General features: G+C 40.9%; 1 protein-coding gene across 1 annotated transcript in view; it reads left to right on the top strand.

Moving 5' to 3' along the window:
* Positions 1-19,222, top strand: part of VWF (von Willebrand factor) — a 115,082-nt gene that overhangs the window by 5,489 nt on the left and 90,371 nt on the right. Inside the window, exons 5-12 of the mRNA XM_075856019.1 lie at positions 1,514-1,722; positions 3,838-3,962; positions 9,258-9,474; positions 11,779-11,901; positions 12,341-12,452; positions 13,317-13,363; positions 15,161-15,297; positions 18,186-18,324. Of these exons, the coding sequence (XP_075712134.1) occupies positions 1,514-1,722; positions 3,838-3,962; positions 9,258-9,474; positions 11,779-11,901; positions 12,341-12,452; positions 13,317-13,363; positions 15,161-15,297; positions 18,186-18,324 (1,109 nt within the window). The remainder of the gene's footprint in view (positions 1-1,513; positions 1,723-3,837; positions 3,963-9,257; positions 9,475-11,778; positions 11,902-12,340; positions 12,453-13,316; positions 13,364-15,160; positions 15,298-18,185; positions 18,325-19,222) is intronic.

Raw genomic sequence — 19,222 nt, forward strand, 5'->3', positions numbered from 1 at the left:
TGTGTAAACGTGTCAAATACGCTAGCCTTATTGTGTAGCGCTTTTTAAAATACAGGAGTCTGTGGCGCGTTTCCGCATGTTTTTGACGCCTTTTGTGTGCGCTTTTTGCGCGTTTTTCTGGCGTGTAATTAGGACTCCCATTGACTATGGTAACATTTGGCCTGTTTCAGAGCGTTTTACGCGTCAAAGATTTGCCCTGATGTTTTTATTTTTACACGACAGTTCTATAAATACACTTGCGTAAAAAAACGCTTTGTATGTTACTGCACACTTTTTCATTAATTTGAATGGGAAGCTTAATCAAGATTTTTTTGAGGCGTATTTCGCACCAAAATATGCGTCAAATACATGTGTGAACAGGGCCTAGTTCTCCATGCACTGATTTCCCAGTAAACTTGTGTAGGGCTTATGCTTATACACTACAGCCTATCTGAAAAGGCAGAGCTACAGCATAAATCAGCATTTTGAACCTCTAATGAGACAGGAGGTGAATTTCAGACTACCCATGATTTCCATTAGATAATATAGATAGGCTGGGATCACAGATCATACATGTACCCTAATGGAGCAGAGCTAAAAGCATTCAATCACCAGTGGAAGCAGTAAACAAGCAAATGGTATTTTGAAAAATACAAAATTTATCAAAAATGAGTCTGGACATGCAGAAATGCATATGATTGGGACTGGCCACCATTCGAAGTGATAGTCTATTGCTAGAAACCGGCAAAATGGGACAAATATCGCCAAATTGATCTAAATGGTGCATGAGGTATTATAAATTTAGTGCAGCACCTCATGGCTTGTGGACATGTACTACAATATTTTGTGCAAAAAAAATTTGCTTACACCTTTCAGAAATTTGACACATTTTATGACTCCCTTTAGCCTTGTCCCTTTTTCTGGACACTTCAAAAATTTTAAGGCAGGCATAAAAATTGGCCAAAACACAAAATAAATTTGGTGCATGCATGTGCTCCATATTTTGTTTTTCGCACAATGTTTTTGCTTTTAACCCAATGTTTTTGCTTTTGGCCCAATGTTTTTGTTTTTGGTCCAATGTTTTTATTTTTGACCCAACTGGTGGCCAATCTTTGAAAAATACCAACGATGACACAAGAGAGAAGAGTTAGAATAATCAAATGTTCTGTGTCCCCCCATGTGTTGAGCGAAAGATGTTTATTGACTGCCTGGTTTTCTGTTCCTTTCACCGCATTACTATGCCATATTCGACAAATGGGATTTTCCTGGAAAATTAGGCTGGATACCAACTCTATTTTTTTTTTTTTGACAAATGTTTTTGGCACGATGTTTTTGCTTTTAACCAAATGTTTTTGCTTTTGGCCCAATGTTTTTGGCACAAAGTTTTTGGCCCAGCTGGTAGCCAATTTTAGAAAAATACCAATGATAAGATAGGAGAGAAAGGTTGGAAGAACAAAATGTTCTTTGACCACCCATGTGTTGAGTGACAGTAAATGATGTTTACTAAATGCCTGGTTTCCTGTTCCTTTCACAGCATTACCATGCCGTATGCCACAAATGGGATCTTCCTGGAAAATGAGGCTGGATACTATAAACTCTCCAGTGAAGAACATGGTATAATGGTGAAAATCGATGTCAGTGGGAACATACAGATCATACTGTCCAATGAACATTTTAACAGGACATGTGGACTATGTGGGAACTTCAACCAGTTTGCAGAAGATGATTTTATGACCCAAGAAGGTAAAATAAAGATTCTAATTTTTAGCTATAATCATGAAGGAGCCCAGATGGGAAAGATAGCGGTTTATCAAAGAATCTGTCACAAAACTTAAAGGGGTTGTCCAGGCAGTGGGCGGTTTCTCATACTGATGACCTATCCACTATGCAGTGGTCAATGCCGGAAGTAGATCGCACCAGTCATAGTCTAGCAGCTATACTGCATTCAACTGAATAGGAGCAGGGCTGCAGTAACTGGGCAAGGCCGATATACTGTGACCGGAGCCATCTGCTTCCGGCACCGACCACTGCATAACTTCCTGTGTCCGGAGGCAGCCAGAACAGCTGATCGGTACGGGGTCTGGGTGTCAGACCCCCACCGATCATATTCTGATGACCTATCCTGTGGATTGGTCATCAGTATAAAAAAACCGACCTCTGTTTGGACAACCCCTTTAAGGGGAATTCCACCTAAAATAATTTTTTTAAATTCATATATACATGTGCGAAGTGGACATTGGTTGGTGTCCAGTAGCTTGAAATCCCACTGTTTTAAAAAAAATAAAAATAAATGGTAGGTGGGCATGGTATTTTCTAGACTAGTGGCCTCCAACGTGTGGCTCTTCAGCTGCTGCAACAAGTCGGTGACTATTGGAAGCTTTGCAGTGCTGCTCAGAGACTTCTGAGACTGGAAATTTCCCTAAAAAAACCGGAAAAAAATATAAAAAATGCCTGTGGCGACAATGGGGTTAAATTCTAGGGAGTAAACCAGTTTTTACAATTATGTAATGGGATTTTTTTTCTAGTTTTAGTTGGAAAGATGGTTTAGACTAGATAAGAAGATGGCAAGTATGGATAATGTAGATTAGATACAGGAAAGACAGAACAGGCAGAGGAAGTAGTGACGTCAAAAGACAAAGGAAAGGAAAGACCTAAATGTTTATTTTCTTCAAGATTTTACTTTCTCGTCAGGTTCGAGGAAGGAATGTAAAACATGAGCGGGTGACCATGGGGTGCTGGAAGAGAAACGGTTGTGATGGATTATCTTGAGTTTATTCAGAGTATGACAGGGGAGCCTGGGGTCTATCAGAGGAAACGATTTTGAGGCCCACCGCTTTCCGGATATACAGTACATTGTGTAGTAGAACAGTGCACATTTACATTATTTGTCTTGTAGACTATGATGTCATCATTGCCCATATAGGTGGCATCATCAGAAAGGAAGGACTGTTAGTTATTAGTGAGATAACCCACAAGTCTTTGCTGCCGGCAGCTTCAAATGGGGTTGTTATTGGACCTCATGGGCCTGAGGGGTGTAGATCTAGGGGGAACACCCTTCCCTGGTGCCTGAGAGGGCCCAAAGGTCCCTCTGCCACAGAAGAAGACACAAGTTCTTCAAGTTACGTCTCTGATGGGCACTGTTGGGGCTGTCAGGAGGAAGGAGAAGCATTGTGCCATTGTACCCTCAGTTCTGACATATAAAAAGGATTGTGTGGCATCGGAAAAAAGCGACAAAAAAAGTGCAGCCATATTGGTTGTCACTTTTGAATAAACTGAAGGCAAAATTGTTAAGTTATCATTAATTGAGCAGGCTGAAAAAATGTCAATATATCAGTTTCTGAGAATCCTATTCAAAAGTGACAACCAATATGGCTGCACTTCCTGTTGTCCCGTTTTGAAAAACGTCCACCACAACCCATAGGAAAATGGAAATATCTCCGTAAGTAAATAAAATGGAATAATCAAACTTTGGTTGCTGCTCCAACTCATGAATTAGTAATATTTGGCCAATTTTAGGCTTCGGGTGGAAATCCCCTTTAAGACTGCTGGACAGGTGCTTCCTCTAGTGTCACTTAGGTGGTAGGACTCATAGCTTACACGATGTGATATGATGGGATGTGAACATTCATATATACTGCCTGTGTCCTGTTTATATGGCTCTATGAACCCTGTAGTGCTAGCTCATTGTATTTGCAAGATGTAGGTGAGTTACAGATGTAGCAGAGCTGTAAGAGTTGAGAATGCATCAGGGCTAAGTTCTATCATTTGGCCCAATATGTTTCTACCTGAAATGTAGCAACCTTACTGCATTATTTTGATACAATGTTTGTTTGTTTGATGTTTTTTTTTTTAATGCAGGTATTTTGGCTGAAAAGAGTTATGAATTTGCCAATTCCTGGGCACTACATGGTGGTGATAAGAGATGTAGAAGAATTTATCCTCCCAGTAACACATGCAATATTTCATCTGAAGCAGCAGAGAAGGTATGCCGGTTACAAACCTTATGTTAAGTTAGTTATGCCTAAACTATAAGGGCTTATTCAGACGAATGTAGGAAAACTCGGACGTGCAAACGGCCGTTTTTCACGTCCGCGTTGCCCCCCGTTTTCACGGATCCCCATAGACTTGAGTCTATGGAGGGATCCGTGAAAACTGGAGAAAATAGGACATGTTCTATATTTCACCTGACCCTTCACATGGTCCGTTGAAACAACAGTCATGTGAACGGCCCCATTGAAATACAGGCGTTAGTGTGACGGCCCTTGTTTTAACGGCCGTCACACGAACATATTCAACGTTCGTCTAAATAAGCCCTTAGGCGTGCAGAGGATGCGGTCACACCTGGAGCCTGAGAGGTCCCATATGAGAAGACCAGTATTCAAATTTGCGGGCCCTCTTGCCGTTTTTGCATCGGGGCCCAGGAGACTCTGTGCCCAAGTAACATTGAACCATCTTAGTCTCATTAATATGCAAAATAAATGTTTATATGTATATACACAGACTGGGCAATTGCTTCAGGGGATCTATCTATTTAACTTTTTGTTGCAGTTTGTTAAAGGGGACTCTTACTTTTTAGGCTAACATTTTCTCCCATTAAAGCCTTTTAAATGTTCTAAATAAATACTTGCATCCCCATAAAATAGCAAATGTGATGCATCTTTTCTTAGAACTGTGCATCGTGTTGTACCTCTGTTATTCCTCCTGGAAATGTATGGATAAATTGATAACTTGGCGTTACCATTCTCATGGTCATTTGGACATGTCACTACACACTTTGGCACTGCCAGCACACACTCCATTGACAAAGGGATTGGTACCACCTGGTTGTCAATTTTTTGTGAAGAAGGGGGATGGGTAGCCTAACTAGTCCCACTGCCTAGCCCATGGAAGGTGCTAAGCGGCATAAAGCTTTTCCCCTCACAAACACTACAACGTTAGCAAATAAAGGGAGGGGGGTCAGAAGGGGGATCACGTCAGTCCTCTAAAAGAGTTTAAAAGGCAAGTTGGCGGCAAACAGGTGCTGGGCCCTTTTGTTTTGGGATGGATTGGTGTGGTAGACTCAACCATTACCACATAGCCTCTATATTGATATTTGCATGTAGACCCCACTCTATGTAATCCCTCTTTATTTCTGACAATAAATGATAGAGAAAAAAAAAACACTGATTACTTTTTATGGTTCCAAAATTCTGAAGGTCTTGATTTTTGGCATGCTGCAAAGTCCAACTTTTCCTTTTATTGGGGTTTGGGGGAAAGGGAAAGACAACCACAAATAGGGCTCTGAGCAGTGATTGTCACTTTTAGACCACTGCCCTGGGAAGGATGGAGAAAAATTTAATTAATGAGGTTTTCTGCATCGGAACACCCTCTCAATTTGTTGCCATTTTTTTAGAACAGTGGCCAAATTTCTCTCATATAATAAGTTTTCTGTGATATGACGGAGCGGGATGAATTCACAGCAGCCGTTGTTGTTGCGTCCATTTAACAAAACTCGGAATAAAATATCTCAATTCACATTCTGTAAATAGAGTTCTTTGTTTAATGGCATCACTTCCAGGAATGCAGATTCCTTCTCCCCCCACCGCCCCCCCAAACACTTAACTTTTTTGCCGGGGCTCAGATGCCGGCAAAGAACGAACAATAAGAACGGTTGATTTTCTCCTTTTTAATAGTTTAGTTTCTCTTTTTGACCCACTCAGAAGAAATATTTCTTGCATAGTTTTGTGAATCTATTTTGGGATTGGAGCAAATAAGATGTGCCGACGATGTCCTGAAATCATCTGTCCAGTACGGCATCCTATTAAACCAGCCCTTTTCATATATCCTAATAGGTCATATAGACAACGTAGAGAAGGGACCCCCTCTAGGAGCTAAAGCGGCAGACTATTACATAGTTTCCCATTCATTTGAATAACCAGGATGCAATACTACATTTATCCTATAGTGGCCACTGCAGGGGAAATGTATGGCCAGTCCTGGTCTTCCCCCGCGATAACAGCTGGATGCTGGGGGTTTCTGAATCCACTTACGTTTAAAAACGGTTTGTCTTGATTAGACAACCCCTTTAAGGTTGGAAGTTTATCGACTAAAATAAATAAATAAACACATGTTAAACACGCATTTAAAAAAAAAGTATGGAACAGTGTAGTAGATTAACATTTACTGTGCTATATATATATATTTTTTTTTAGCATGGGAACCTATGGGTGACATATGCCACTGTATGAATCTGTTTAACATATACGTCATAAACTTTCAATAGCTTTTAATGGCGTATAGGTCATATGGATATTATAGTAGTCTACGGGTGATGTATGCCTGTAATGGATGCCTAATAGTGCCATCCATCACCCATAGGCTATAATGGTGTCAATTTAACAAAAAGCGTCATAAGAGTTCATTATATATACATTAAATGTATCTTAACAGTTTATGAGTGGCAGGTGCCTCTATTACAGCACACAAGAAAATGGTGACATCACACTGCAAACACTAATGCCACCTAAGCCACTAAATATAAATAAATATGCATTACTGCTAAGTCTACTTACAATAGGGAGGTTCTTAGCGCACATTTTGATCAAATTGTGTGAGCCCACCTGCCTCGACAAGGCGACCTCTATAAGGTGGGAACCTACGCTGCACATACACCCAGAACTGGGACTAAACCTACATATTCTTGGAGATGGAAGGAACCAGCATCAAACTAATTGGTGCCACTATTAGGCATCTGTCACAGACAACGTTTAACGTATACGTCGGGAGTTTTTCCAGGCGTGTACGTTAAATGTAGACAAAAAAACCCACAATGTGAGTGAAGACTTAGAATTAATACCATATCAATGGAGAGTGACTATGCAGTTGTGGCCACTTCTACGTGAAAGGATTCCCGGGATCGGTGGGTTACCAGTATCCTTAGAACACTAATTTGGGAAAACCAAGGTCAAAGCTCTAGGGGGCACAGCACAGTGAAAGCAGTCGCAGCTGGCCCGTGTGACCGAGGGGACCCAAAGGTACAATGTAGGTGGGGGAGGGTAGCTTACAGATTTTTCACTGGAGCCCAGGAGCTCTAGGTTACGCCTCAGGAAAATCCCATATAAAAATCCTATATAAATGTTACGAATATAATTTTATAATCCACGTCAATTAGCTGCAGCACTGCTTTAGTTAATTTTGTTTTCTTTATCTTTATCCGCTAAGGTGAATCTTGGCAAGAGAAACTTGGAAAGGGTGACTCAGTAAGAGGAGTCAGAAGGGATGTTTTCGGTATTGTAATCAGCAAAGCTAAAAATAATATTGATGTATTTTATAAGTGCTGGAGTCTTCGAGCACGCAATACATTTTTGGAATTTTTAGAAAAAGGTTGTTGTTTTTTTAAAAAAGTTTTATTATTATTATTACATATGACCAAATATAAGTGAAATTAAATTGAAAGAAATAAACTAATGAAAAGATTTCCTACAAGTTGGTGCGCCAAGTAAGCTACATATAAAGGCCAATTTTGTTTTACGTAATGGTAAAGAAAATCTGCCGCAGGCTATAAGACACCCCTCGCACCATCCACACGTTTCTTCTCCTAGCTACTCCACATACAAGTTCATAGTACAAGGGTACATTAGATAGTCCAGATGGTGGCAGGGGCTCTGGCACAGATGGGGCTAGATGTGGCCAGTTGCGCCAGACGTGGCAGATGGTATCAGGAGTGGCAGATGACACCAGACATGGTGTATACCAGCAGGCGTGGCAGGTTGCGCCAGACGTGGCGGATGATACCCAGGAGTGGTCTATAACAGCAGGCGGTATAACACGGCTCCAGTACTAAACAAGCTCGGGAATAAGACACAGCAAGGGATACAGGATACAGGTAGCAGGGCACGGGAGCACTGGGAGCAGGAAAACACTAAGGAACCATTTGCAAGATGAACATGGGAAAACTACAACAATGCTCAGGCAAGGAGTGGAAGGGCAGGGCCCTTTTTATAGTCCAGGGTGGTCTAGGAAATAATTCATTAATTACATATGCACGCGCTGGCCCTTTAAGGCTGGGAACCAGCCCGCGCGCTCCCTCGCGGCAATTGCAGGACATAGCGTCCAGATGCGCTGACGTCTCTGGGGAAGGAGACGTCATCCACAGAGAGGAGGTCTGCAGGTAAGGGAAGGCTGCGGTCTGTGACACTACCATTACACTAAGCTTTGGATTGGACATATTTTGTCATTCTAATATATAAACTAAGTTTAGGGGGGCTTAAAAATCCAGTGATTTGGTTTTCACATGTTCGCAAGTGTATGTAAATAAAATGGCAATGTTCAGTTTCCATAGGAGCTTCCTTTATATTAGAAGATTGCATTTCATCTTAAAAATGAAAGGAAAATGAAATAAAGTGACGCAAATGATTGCAATTTTTTAAAAAATATATAAAAATGCTGTCCTTAACATCTTTCTCTCCTTTGATCCTATCCTGTCTCATATTGCAGTCAAGAAATGTCCTAAGAGATCAGCTATTTCTCCCTTTCTTCATTTCACAAACTTTTCTCTGGCTGTAAGGCAACTGGCTGCAGCAGGAGCCTTCCCTACAGGTCTGTCTGTAACAGGAGACCAGAAATACTAATCCCCACCCCTCAGAAATCCCTATCCCCTCAGACATTTGCCAGCCAAAAATGAATGGAATCAGGAGAAAATTAACACCTGTGATTTCTACAAGACTTTGTTTAGGACCTGAAGGAAATCCTGTAGATTTATCTCCTGATTACTTTTCTGATTCATTTCTAGCGTTAGTGTTCCTTTAAACTGGCCATACACAGTATGATATGCCAACCCACCAGTTTTTTGGGTTCCTCTGGATTATTTCACATGAAAATCCCATTATTGTTCCGACCTATAGCAAAAACTGTTGTCTTCACCAACCTTCTTAGTACCATGGACATAAATATATTGTACAGTAGTCCAAAATTATGGGGGACTATGGATTAGCCTGTTCATGGTCTTACTCTAGTCTATCATATGTCCATAACTTTTTTGGGCGCACATATCTGGTAAAAAGCAATTGATAAATTTGGTTGGAATATTGTGACCTCCTTCAGTCACAGAAAGATTTATACACGATCCCCGCGATTGCACATTCTTCTATATATATAAAAGTAACCAGTGCCCCATGAAGTCATTTTCCAGTATGATCGGCAGTGTTTAGCCCAGATTTCGCTTCTTGTATATATGTATGACCATACCCTATGCCATGTTAATTTTCAGCTATACTTAGAATTATAACCTCTTATTACAGGACTTTATACAGAGATGTCAGTATGTGAAAACATCCCCGGTGTTCATGAAGTGTCATCAGGCCGTTAACCCCGATCCCTTCATTTCCATCTGTGAGAATGACATGTGTGAGTGTGCAGAGGACGTGCACTGTCCATGTCACACCTTCCTGGAGTATGCAAGAACGTGCGCCCAACAAGGCATTATTGTCAGCAGCTGGCCAATGGAAACTGCCTGCAGTAAGTTAAAGAAACCAAAGTGTAGTACATTCATCCTCCTGAAGGTGTCACTCTAAGTAGTATAAAGCATTTTAGACATTCGAAAGCTCTGTGGGACTAACACCCAACCAAAAAGTATATTGTATACTATATCTATCTACATAAAATAATTCACATAATAAATCTAAATGATATTGTCAATTATAATAGAGCTTAACATAATAAAAAATTGTAATTTCAAAGTGCACTTGCCTATCCCTAGTACTTTAAAGAGGCTCTGTCACCAGATTATAAGTGCCCTACCTCCTACATAATGTGATTGGCGCTGTAATGTAGATAACAGCAGTGTTTTTTATTTTGAAAAACGATCATTTTTGAGCAAGTTATGAGCAATTTTAGATTCGTTTCTTAAAGAGCCTCTGTCACCAGATTTTGCAACCCCTATCTCCTATTGCAGCAGATCGGCGCTGCAATGTAGATAAGAGTAAAAATTTTTATTTTTTTTTAAACAAGCATTTTTGGCCAAGTTATGACCATTTTTATATTTATGCAAATGAGGCTTTCTAAAGTACAACTGGGCGTGTTTAAAGTTAAAGTACAACTGGGCGTGTATTGTGTATGTACAACTGGGCGTGTATTGTGTATGTACAACTGGGCGTGTATTGTGTGTGTTACATCGGGGCGTGTTTACTTCTTTTACTAGCTGGGCATTGTGAATAGAAGTGTATGATGCTGACGAATCAGCATCATCCACTTCTCTTCGTAACCACCCAGCCTCTGGCAGTGCACAGACACAGCGTGTTCTCGAGAGATCACGCTGTGTCGTCACTCACAGGTCCTGCATCGTGTCAGACGAGTGAGGACACATCGGCACCAGAAGCTACAGTTGATTCTGCAGCAGCATCGGCGTTTGCAGGTAAGTCGATGTAGCTACTTACCTGCAAACGCTGATGCTGCTGCAGAATCATCTGTAGCCTCTGGTGCCGATGTGGCCGACACGATGCAGGACCTGGGGCAGGAAGTGAGTGACGTCGCAGCGTGATCTCTCGAGAACACGTTGTGTGTCTGTGCACTGCCAGAAGCTGGGCGTTCTGAAGAGAAGTGGCTGATACTTCTATACACAACGCCCAGCTAGTAAAAGTAGTAAACACGCCCCGATGTACGCACATAATACACGCCCAGTTGTACTTTTACTTTAAACACGCCCAGTTGTACTTTAGAAAGCCTCATTTGCATAAATATAAAAATGGTCATAACTTGGCCAAAAATGCTCGTTTTTAAAAAAAAAACAAAACATGTTACTCTTATCTACATTGCAGATCTGCTGCAATAGGAGATAGGGGTTGCAAAATCTGGTGACAGAGCCTCTTTAAAGACCAACTGGGCGTGTTTTTACTTTTGACCAAGTGGGTGTTGTAAAGAAGTGTATGAGGCCGACCAATCAGTGACCAATCAGTGACCAATCAGTGTCATACACTTCTCATTGTTCCAGCCCAGCATGATCCACAGCACAGTGTGATTGTACAGTGAAAGAAGCTGGGCTGGAACAATAAGAAGTGTATGACACTGATTGGTCACTGATTGGTCAGCCTCATACACGTCTTTACAACACCCACTTGGTCAAAAGTAAAAACACGCCCAGTTGGTCTTTAAGAAACGAATCTAAAATTGCTCATAACTTGCTAAAAAATTATCGTTTTTCAAAATAAAAACCACGTATATTATCTACATTACAGCGCCGATCAGATTATGTAGGAGGTAGGGCACTTATAATGTGGTGACAGAGCCTCTTTAAATGATATGTCCACTTTTATTTTTTATTGCTTCACTGCTTCTAAAATATAAAAATAAAGGAACTTTGCAAGTATTTAGTATTCTTCATTAAAAAATATCTTTCCATTTTGTGCCTGCAGGTCCTATGCAGACCTATGTGTTTCCATGGCTATAGACTACAAGCAAACTCTGCCCATCTGTCTCTTACTTCTTGCTTGCAGTCTTTTTTTAAGTTAGCAAAAATAATGGGACAGATGGAAGGGATTATGACGGTAGACACAGACTACACAGGGCTTGTTTGTAGTCTGAAACCATGGAGGTACAAAGGCCTGCATAGGAAATGCATATAGAAAACGGTAAGAGATTTTTTATGAGAAATGTTATTATAATATTTTTGATCAAGATTATTTGCACATATTTCTTTTCATTTCAGATTGGAATAATTAAAAATGCTCAACAAAAGTGGACATACCCTTTAAGAGCATCACTTTAAATGTGTGCCTATTGAGGTTGTCAACATATTGTCTTGTTTTTTTGTTTTTTTTTTTACAGAACCCCAGTGTCCACATGGAATGGTTTACAATGAGTGTGTATCACCTTGTGTTAAATCCTGCCAGAGTCTCAATATTAATGAGGTGTGCCAAGAACAGTGCACCGATGGATGTAGCTGTCCGGGTAAGTCAGTACCAGCATCTACAGCAGTAGCATCTAATTAAAGGGGTTGCCTCATTTTTCAAATGAAGCCAACCTAACAATCAGCTGATTGCTGTTATCACTAGGAGCAGCTGCAATTAGCCACCCATTTTCCCTGCAGTGGCCTCTGCAGGAGAAATGAAGTATTACATGGTGCCATTTTAATGCTTCACCCACCATGTAATATATGAAAGTGTTGAGGGCTGCTCTTCATTATCGGCTCTCTGCTCTGGCTAATACAGGAGTGGCTCTATTCTCTAATGTTCATATGTCCTCATGGACCATACTAGGTCCCTGATGTAATATCTTTGAAAGGAAGGCGAAATGGCTAGGTTTGCATCCATTTTCTTTACTGTTGATAACTGCGAGGTAAATGCTGTATTACATAGCCTCCATTCAAGTGTTTTTTTCTCACAAACAGAAGGAAAAGTTCTTGATGGATCCCGTTGCGTTGCGCCCTCAGAGTGCTCCTGCATTCATTCTGGTAACCGATATCCTGCTGGATCCACAATCAAAACAGATTGTAATTCTTGGTAGGTGATTATTTGTCTTCATCATATTAAAGTGTCATGGTTTGAAGAGCCCTATATATTATTATACTGACATAAAGGTGTATTCCCCTATAGACTTTTATGACATTTCAGCTAGATATGCTGTAAAAGTATGATCAGAAAAAGAAGGGTCCGACTGCTGGATCCATCACTGAACCAGGGAACGAGCGTGGAATCCCTCAATAAGCAGGACCTGGGTTTTAAAAAGATTTTCCCATCTTTTCCACCCCTGGGACCACCTTTTTTGGGGAAAACGGGGGTTTTATGATCCCCGTCCCACCAGGGAGGTGGCAGCCACATTCAGGCACAGACTTAATCTATAGAAGTTCTCCTTAGTTCTCCTAATCAGTAAGGGTTCTGGAGTTAGGACCCCCACAGGGGCAAACATAGGATTTTTAAAATGAGGTTTCCAAGCATGAGACGGCAAAATGCCCTTACCCAAATTTTATAGATATTACAAAAATTTCTCTACAATTGCCATCCCTGGTGGGGATGGTGAAGGGGTTAATTACAGTGGTCTGAAAAATGTATGAATAATTTTACTTTCTTTAATATAGATACATCCAGAATTCTTTATAGGGGTCCGAGCGATGTTTTTAGTTGTACAAGGATTCAACCCCTGTTTCCCTCCACACAGCCATAGCGTTACATGATAAAATGTAAGCTCTGTGCATACTCTGAATCAGCAAGGAATGATGGGATATTTCAGCTCTGAAGTCAGCAGAATTTTGAAGTTTGTCAAACGTTTAGCTACACTTTAAGTTACAGCCTCTATACTGGATGTAATCTTTGGGATTTGGAATCATTTTCCATTTAAATAATAGTTTTTTGTTTTTATTACCCTAGTTCCTGCAAAAGTGGCCTCTGGGAGTGCAGCAATGAAGATTGTCCAGGTAATAAAATACAAAGAGTCCGTATATAAAACGAGCGCGATTAAAGGGATTTTCCCATCAGAGACATTTATGACATAGCCACAGGATATCTCATAAATGTCAGATAGATGCGGGTCCCAATTCTGGGACGCGCACCTATCTCTAGAACGGGGCCCCCTAATCACCGTTCTACTGCTTAGTGTTGTGGCTGATGCGTGTGATTTCCGACCATGAGGTTTTTCAATTTTGGGTAAATTATGCAATTTAAAAAAAAATATAACATGTTTCAATTCAATGAAAAAGAACGTTGCGTCCGGCACTCTTGATAATAAAATGGATAGATTTATTTTGTTATCTTAAAAACAAAATAAATTAAAACAATGATCCCGGGAGGACGCTTACGCGTTTCAAACCACTAGGGTTCTTAATCATAGCCCTGCAACTGAGTTAGTTGAAAAGGACTTTTTGAAGTCTTTGGCTGTAACCAATGAATGTAATGAATATATGAGGAATCCAGACTCCTGGGACAACTGCTGATCCTGATCAGAGTTTAACGGCTCATTCAGACAGCGTATTTCACGTCCGTGTGCTGTCCGTTGAAATAACGGACAGCACACTGACCAATGCAATTCGAAGGGGTTATTCACACGTCCGTGTTTTTTTCACTTAGCGTGTGTCTGTTGCGTGAAACTCATTGCATGTCCTATTTTAGTCAATTTTTGCGGACCACGTCGCCCGTTAAAGTCTATGGGTGCGTGAAAAACAGCAGCATTTCCCGATACCCAGTATGCAGTCACTTATGGGAATAACACTTAAAAATTCTGGAGAAAAAAGGGCTAATCCCAACCATTCTGGTTTGCAGGGCAGTTTGAGAAAACTAGAAGAAAAAGACAATATAATAATAATAATAATAAATAAAAAACAATAATAACAATAAAAACAACAATAATAACAATAAAAACACTGGTAAATAAAAACCATTGATTCGACATGTTTTTTTTTTTAGTAAATACTTGTATTCTTCATGAAATAATGCTAGAGCATCTTTTCTTAGAACACTGTGTTGTGTCGTTCCTCTGTTATTCCTCCTGGAAATGTATGAATACATTGACAACTGGGCGCTACCAGGTAGGGGTGTCAGACTGTGTAGGGACACAACGCTTTGAAAAAGGGAATGGTAACACCCAGTTTAAATTTTTTCATAAAAAGATGCTCCCGAATTATTATTAATGGGAATACAAGTATATTCTATATACTAATGCCCAGGTGACTTCTGACTCTTTTCTGTGAGATTCCAGCAAGCCACTCGTAATCTCGCGAGATTACGGAGGTAAACGAGATTTCGCTTCCCTTGCCGGAGTCTCACAGAAAAGAGTCAGAAGTGTCAGGATTCTGAATACACATGACGTCCAGGCTGGAGGTCATGTGTATTCATTATCAGGACACTGCAGTAACGTTAATCTCTGTGTATGCGGCTGCACATCGCTGCTATGTAAATCAATGGAGATGAGTGTATGATGCTGACTGGTCACTGATTGGTCAGCGTCATACACGTAAACACGCCCAGTTAAAAACACAATACACGCCCAGTTGGACATAACGAAAAAAAACAAACGCCCAGTTGTCCATTTCAAAGCTCATTTGCATATATATATAAAATAGCTCATAACTTGGCCAAAAATGAAAGTTTTTTAAAAAAAAAAACGTTACTGTTATCTACATTGCAGCGCCAATCACATGCAATAGGAGATAGGGGTTTGAGAATCTGGTGACAGAGCCTCTTTAAGTGATGTATTTTTTATATTAACTTTTTTACAGGGGAATGTTACGTTACTGGACAATCACACTTCAAGAGCTTTGACAACAAGCATTTTACCTTCAGCGGGATCTGTCATTACTTACTTGCAAAAGACCTGGTGGATGGAGCATTCTCTGTGGCCATAGAGACTGTGCAGGTAACTTTTTAGATGGCATGCTGGAATAGTATTTGTAGACGTGTAAACTATAAAAAGCAGAAATCTCGTGAGAAATCCAAAGAGACAAATGTGGGGTGCAGATTGAGTAAGTGTACTGCTACGTGGGTTCTCTAAGAGGATCTGTCGCTAGACCACATGGTCAAACTGGCCCATCAGAAGACCATAAGGTTCAACGGTGGGCCCAGGTTCTGAAACATCACATCGAGGCCTAGTCATAACAGATGCCATGAGGGACAGCAGAGGACAACACCTGTAGACCTCCCCATAAATTTCTACACATATCAGAACATACATGTTTATTCTATGAGGACAGGGAGACAAGACAATATTGGGAAAACCCTTGAATCATCTTCAAAGGGTGTCCAGTTCAGAAAGCCCATCTCCATACACCCTATTAGGAAATTCTGAGTGTATAGAGGGGAGTCCTCTGTTCAGGATCTTCATCTCTTGACCAGATTGTAGAGCGGTTACATAGAGCATCTCTCGCTTTGGAGAACCTGTCCTGTATTACAGGCAACACATTGATATGAATGGTCACTGTGTAATGTTTAATTTCACCTGTGGTGGCACTGCAGGGAAATTGAACACTTACTGCCAGGTTACCCTACAGATTAAAGATGATCGCTGGGGGTCCGAGCAGGGGGACACTTTGTGATCTGCTTATTATCAAGGAACACTTCTAACAAGTCGGGATTGTACGAAATAGGAGAAACCCTTTAAATCTGAACTGTCCATCTGGTGTTTAGAGTAAATACTGATATTATTTTATGCATTCATCCTTGCCACTCTCTTTTTTTAATGAACATATTGGTGGAAAATATTCAGTAGTCTCATGCCAAGTCAGAGGGAAACATGGAGGAAGATCAAGAATTGCATCCTAGTTTTGCTAATAACCAACCTGCTGAAGACACAGCTCCCTCTAGTGTCTGTCTATGGACTCCAAATATTTCTGTACAATTACTGACAATATAAAACACAGGGGCTTCTGTAAAACTGGCAAAAGGGGCATGTTTCCAGTATGGTGAGCCCGCCATTATGCTTTCAGCTATAAATCCTATCTAGGGAGAGAAGCAGAGGCATAACTTGAAGCACTTGGGCCCCAATGTTCTTTTGGCCCCAAAATCTTTAATGGGGTCCACCATCTACCAAGTACCTTTTATAACCTTCTTAGGCAGAGGGTCCCTCTGACACCAGTGTCCAGGTGTGATTGAAACCTCAGTACCTCCTAGAACCACCCCCCTGGATAGAAGACAGCAAGAGACTCATCTGTCAAAGCTTTATTTTCTTGACCTATGGGCCTTGGTCCGATGATTCTTCTAATTATGACCTGTAATGTTCACCCTATCCTAAAATAACAAAACTGGCAATCTGACTTGAGACAACCCTTATTATTCCTTCTCATGAGGTTATTGGTTGGAAATCCTTCTTCCTTCCTACTCCACCTTACTCCACACGTTGATAGCGGGACAGAGAACGTCAGGAGACACAAGATACTTGGATGGAAGTCTCTGGAGAAGATGATTCATGTGTCTAGGAAAGCTTTTGGGATTGGACATAGTCATATGCTACCTCTCATGTTTGGTTGTCTACTATTTCATAAAATGTTAAGCTAAAACGAGAGTCCTTCGAGGATCAGATCTACCCTCTATTTTTATTGGGCTTAATTATCGATAGTCCCTCCTTGTTTTAGTAAACTTTATAGCACTTCTAAGGTGTTAGTTAGTCCTTCTCAATCATATGTTACTGGATGTACTAATCAACTTATCCCTGCACTGAAGAGGCCAAAAAAGACTGAAACAGGCTACCAATAGTTGGATGTAGCCAATCACCCTTGAACTGGAAGACACACTCAAGATCAGGGCTGGCTCAAGGTGTATGGGGCTCTTTGGGCGACAGGGTCATGGTGGCTATACATATTAGACTAATGTTGATTTTGTAAGGATCGGCCGACCATCTGATGTGTATGGGAGCCTCCCGACTTTCCCCTGATGGCAGAAAGAAGGATCGAGTAGTTGAATTTCAACATTCCCGATCCTTTCAACTTCCCCACTCAGAATACATACAGGCTCGGCCGACTGTTATGTGCCCTCAAGCCCAGTGAACCCTGGCTTTGGCCTAGCTTTTTCTAGTGTTGATGTTGGCCCTGCTCCGTACGCGGCAGCGGCTTACTCCCTCTCGCCACTCAAAATACATGCACGCTCGGCCAACTATCAGGGGCCCCCAGGCCCAGTGGGCCCTAGCTTTTCCTAGTGCTGATATTGGCCCTGCTTAAGCCATGGAACATTGACTAAAGTGACGGCCATTTTGTTTGATATTTTAGATATCCTATGGTAAGTGCTGAAGCTTTATTTGCATTACTACAGTTTCCAGTTAACAAGTTGAAGAGCCCATTCCTAAGTTTAATTTGGCCCCCATCAGAGGTGTAACATGCACACGACCGTAAAAATCATCCGTAATTGCGGTTCTCAATTACGGACCCATTCACTTCTATTGTCCATGGACACCTTCCTGTTTATTTATGGGAAGGCGTCCAGGCCGTAGGAAGCCGCCACAAAACATAGGACGTGTCCTATCTTTTGCTTTTCACTGACCATACTCCCATACTTTACATGGGAGCACGACCCGCAAATGCGGGTGGCTGTCCGCGGCCGTGATTACAGGCATGTCCGTGTGCAGTGGTTGTAATTGCACACAGGCCCAGGTTATTGAGGGGGCTCAATGGCACCACTGCCTCAGTATTATGAATGGGACTTGATTATCCCCCTGGACCTTCAGGTTACACTTCTGAGCCCTATGAATTCTAATTATGCCCCTGGATTTATTTAATACTTATCTATAGTTACGTGTCTATGTTCCTTGCTGTTTAGTGTGCAGATGACCCTGATGCCGTGTGCACCAGATCAGCTACTGTGCGTCTCCTGGACGTCCAGAATATAACATTAAAACTTAAACATGGCGGAGGAGTCTCCATAGACGGACAGGACATCATGCTTCCTTTGCTGCACGGTAATAATACATTATATTTACCTTGTATTTGTACAGACATCTTAAAGAGCCCTGAGGCTAACACCCTAAAGCGATCACCTTTGATTAGCGTTGGTTATATAGCAGCCAGCCTCTTTGTAATATATTTTTTTAATTTTTTTTAATTTGTGCAATGTAAAAACATTATTTCTATATGGAAAATGTCCACAAGCTGCTGTTGATGGATCTGTGGTTGGTATGGATGGGTCTGTATGGCTTCAGGGAGTATTAAGGTTATTAATGATTTTATTGGTCCCTTTCAAAACACCCTGTACACTTAATTTACTAAAGAGAGACATTAATATGAAAACATCACCAGTCAGCAGTAGCTAGCATACTTGTTGACAGTTTCCAGGTTGCAACATGAGATTTATTTCACACATTGCAAAAAGTAAAAATTTGCTAAAAATGTACTGCAAAAATAAGGGAAAAAGCAAAAAACTATACTGGGCTGAACCATCATTTTTTTTTACATTTGCTATGTTGCCAAAGGTGGAGCTGATTCACTCCAACATCTGACCCGGAGCAATAAGAAAATTTGGAGAGAGTCATTGAACATATTGATGTAGCAGAACTAAGTTTTGTCATGTGATTTTTTGGGTGCTATATTTAGAGAAAAAATAATGCAATAACTTGTAAGACCAGGCAAAATTCATTGTGTATATCAGTTCTGCAATCAGATGAATAATCCCACCACACATTGGGTCATTCTGGCCTGTAGGTGAAAGGGATTGTCTGAGATTAAAGGGGTTGCAAATTGTTTAAAAAAATGGCTGCTTTCTTAAAAAAAAAACAAAAAAACAGTGCCCACCTGTGCAAGGTTGTGTATGGTATTGATGCTCAGCCCCAATCATTTTAATGGAGCTGAGCTGCAATACCA

This window comes from Rhinoderma darwinii, chromosome 3 (assembly GCF_050947455.1).
Source record: "Rhinoderma darwinii isolate aRhiDar2 chromosome 3, aRhiDar2.hap1, whole genome shotgun sequence".
Lineage (NCBI taxonomy): Eukaryota > Metazoa > Chordata > Amphibia > Anura > Rhinodermatidae > Rhinoderma > Rhinoderma darwinii.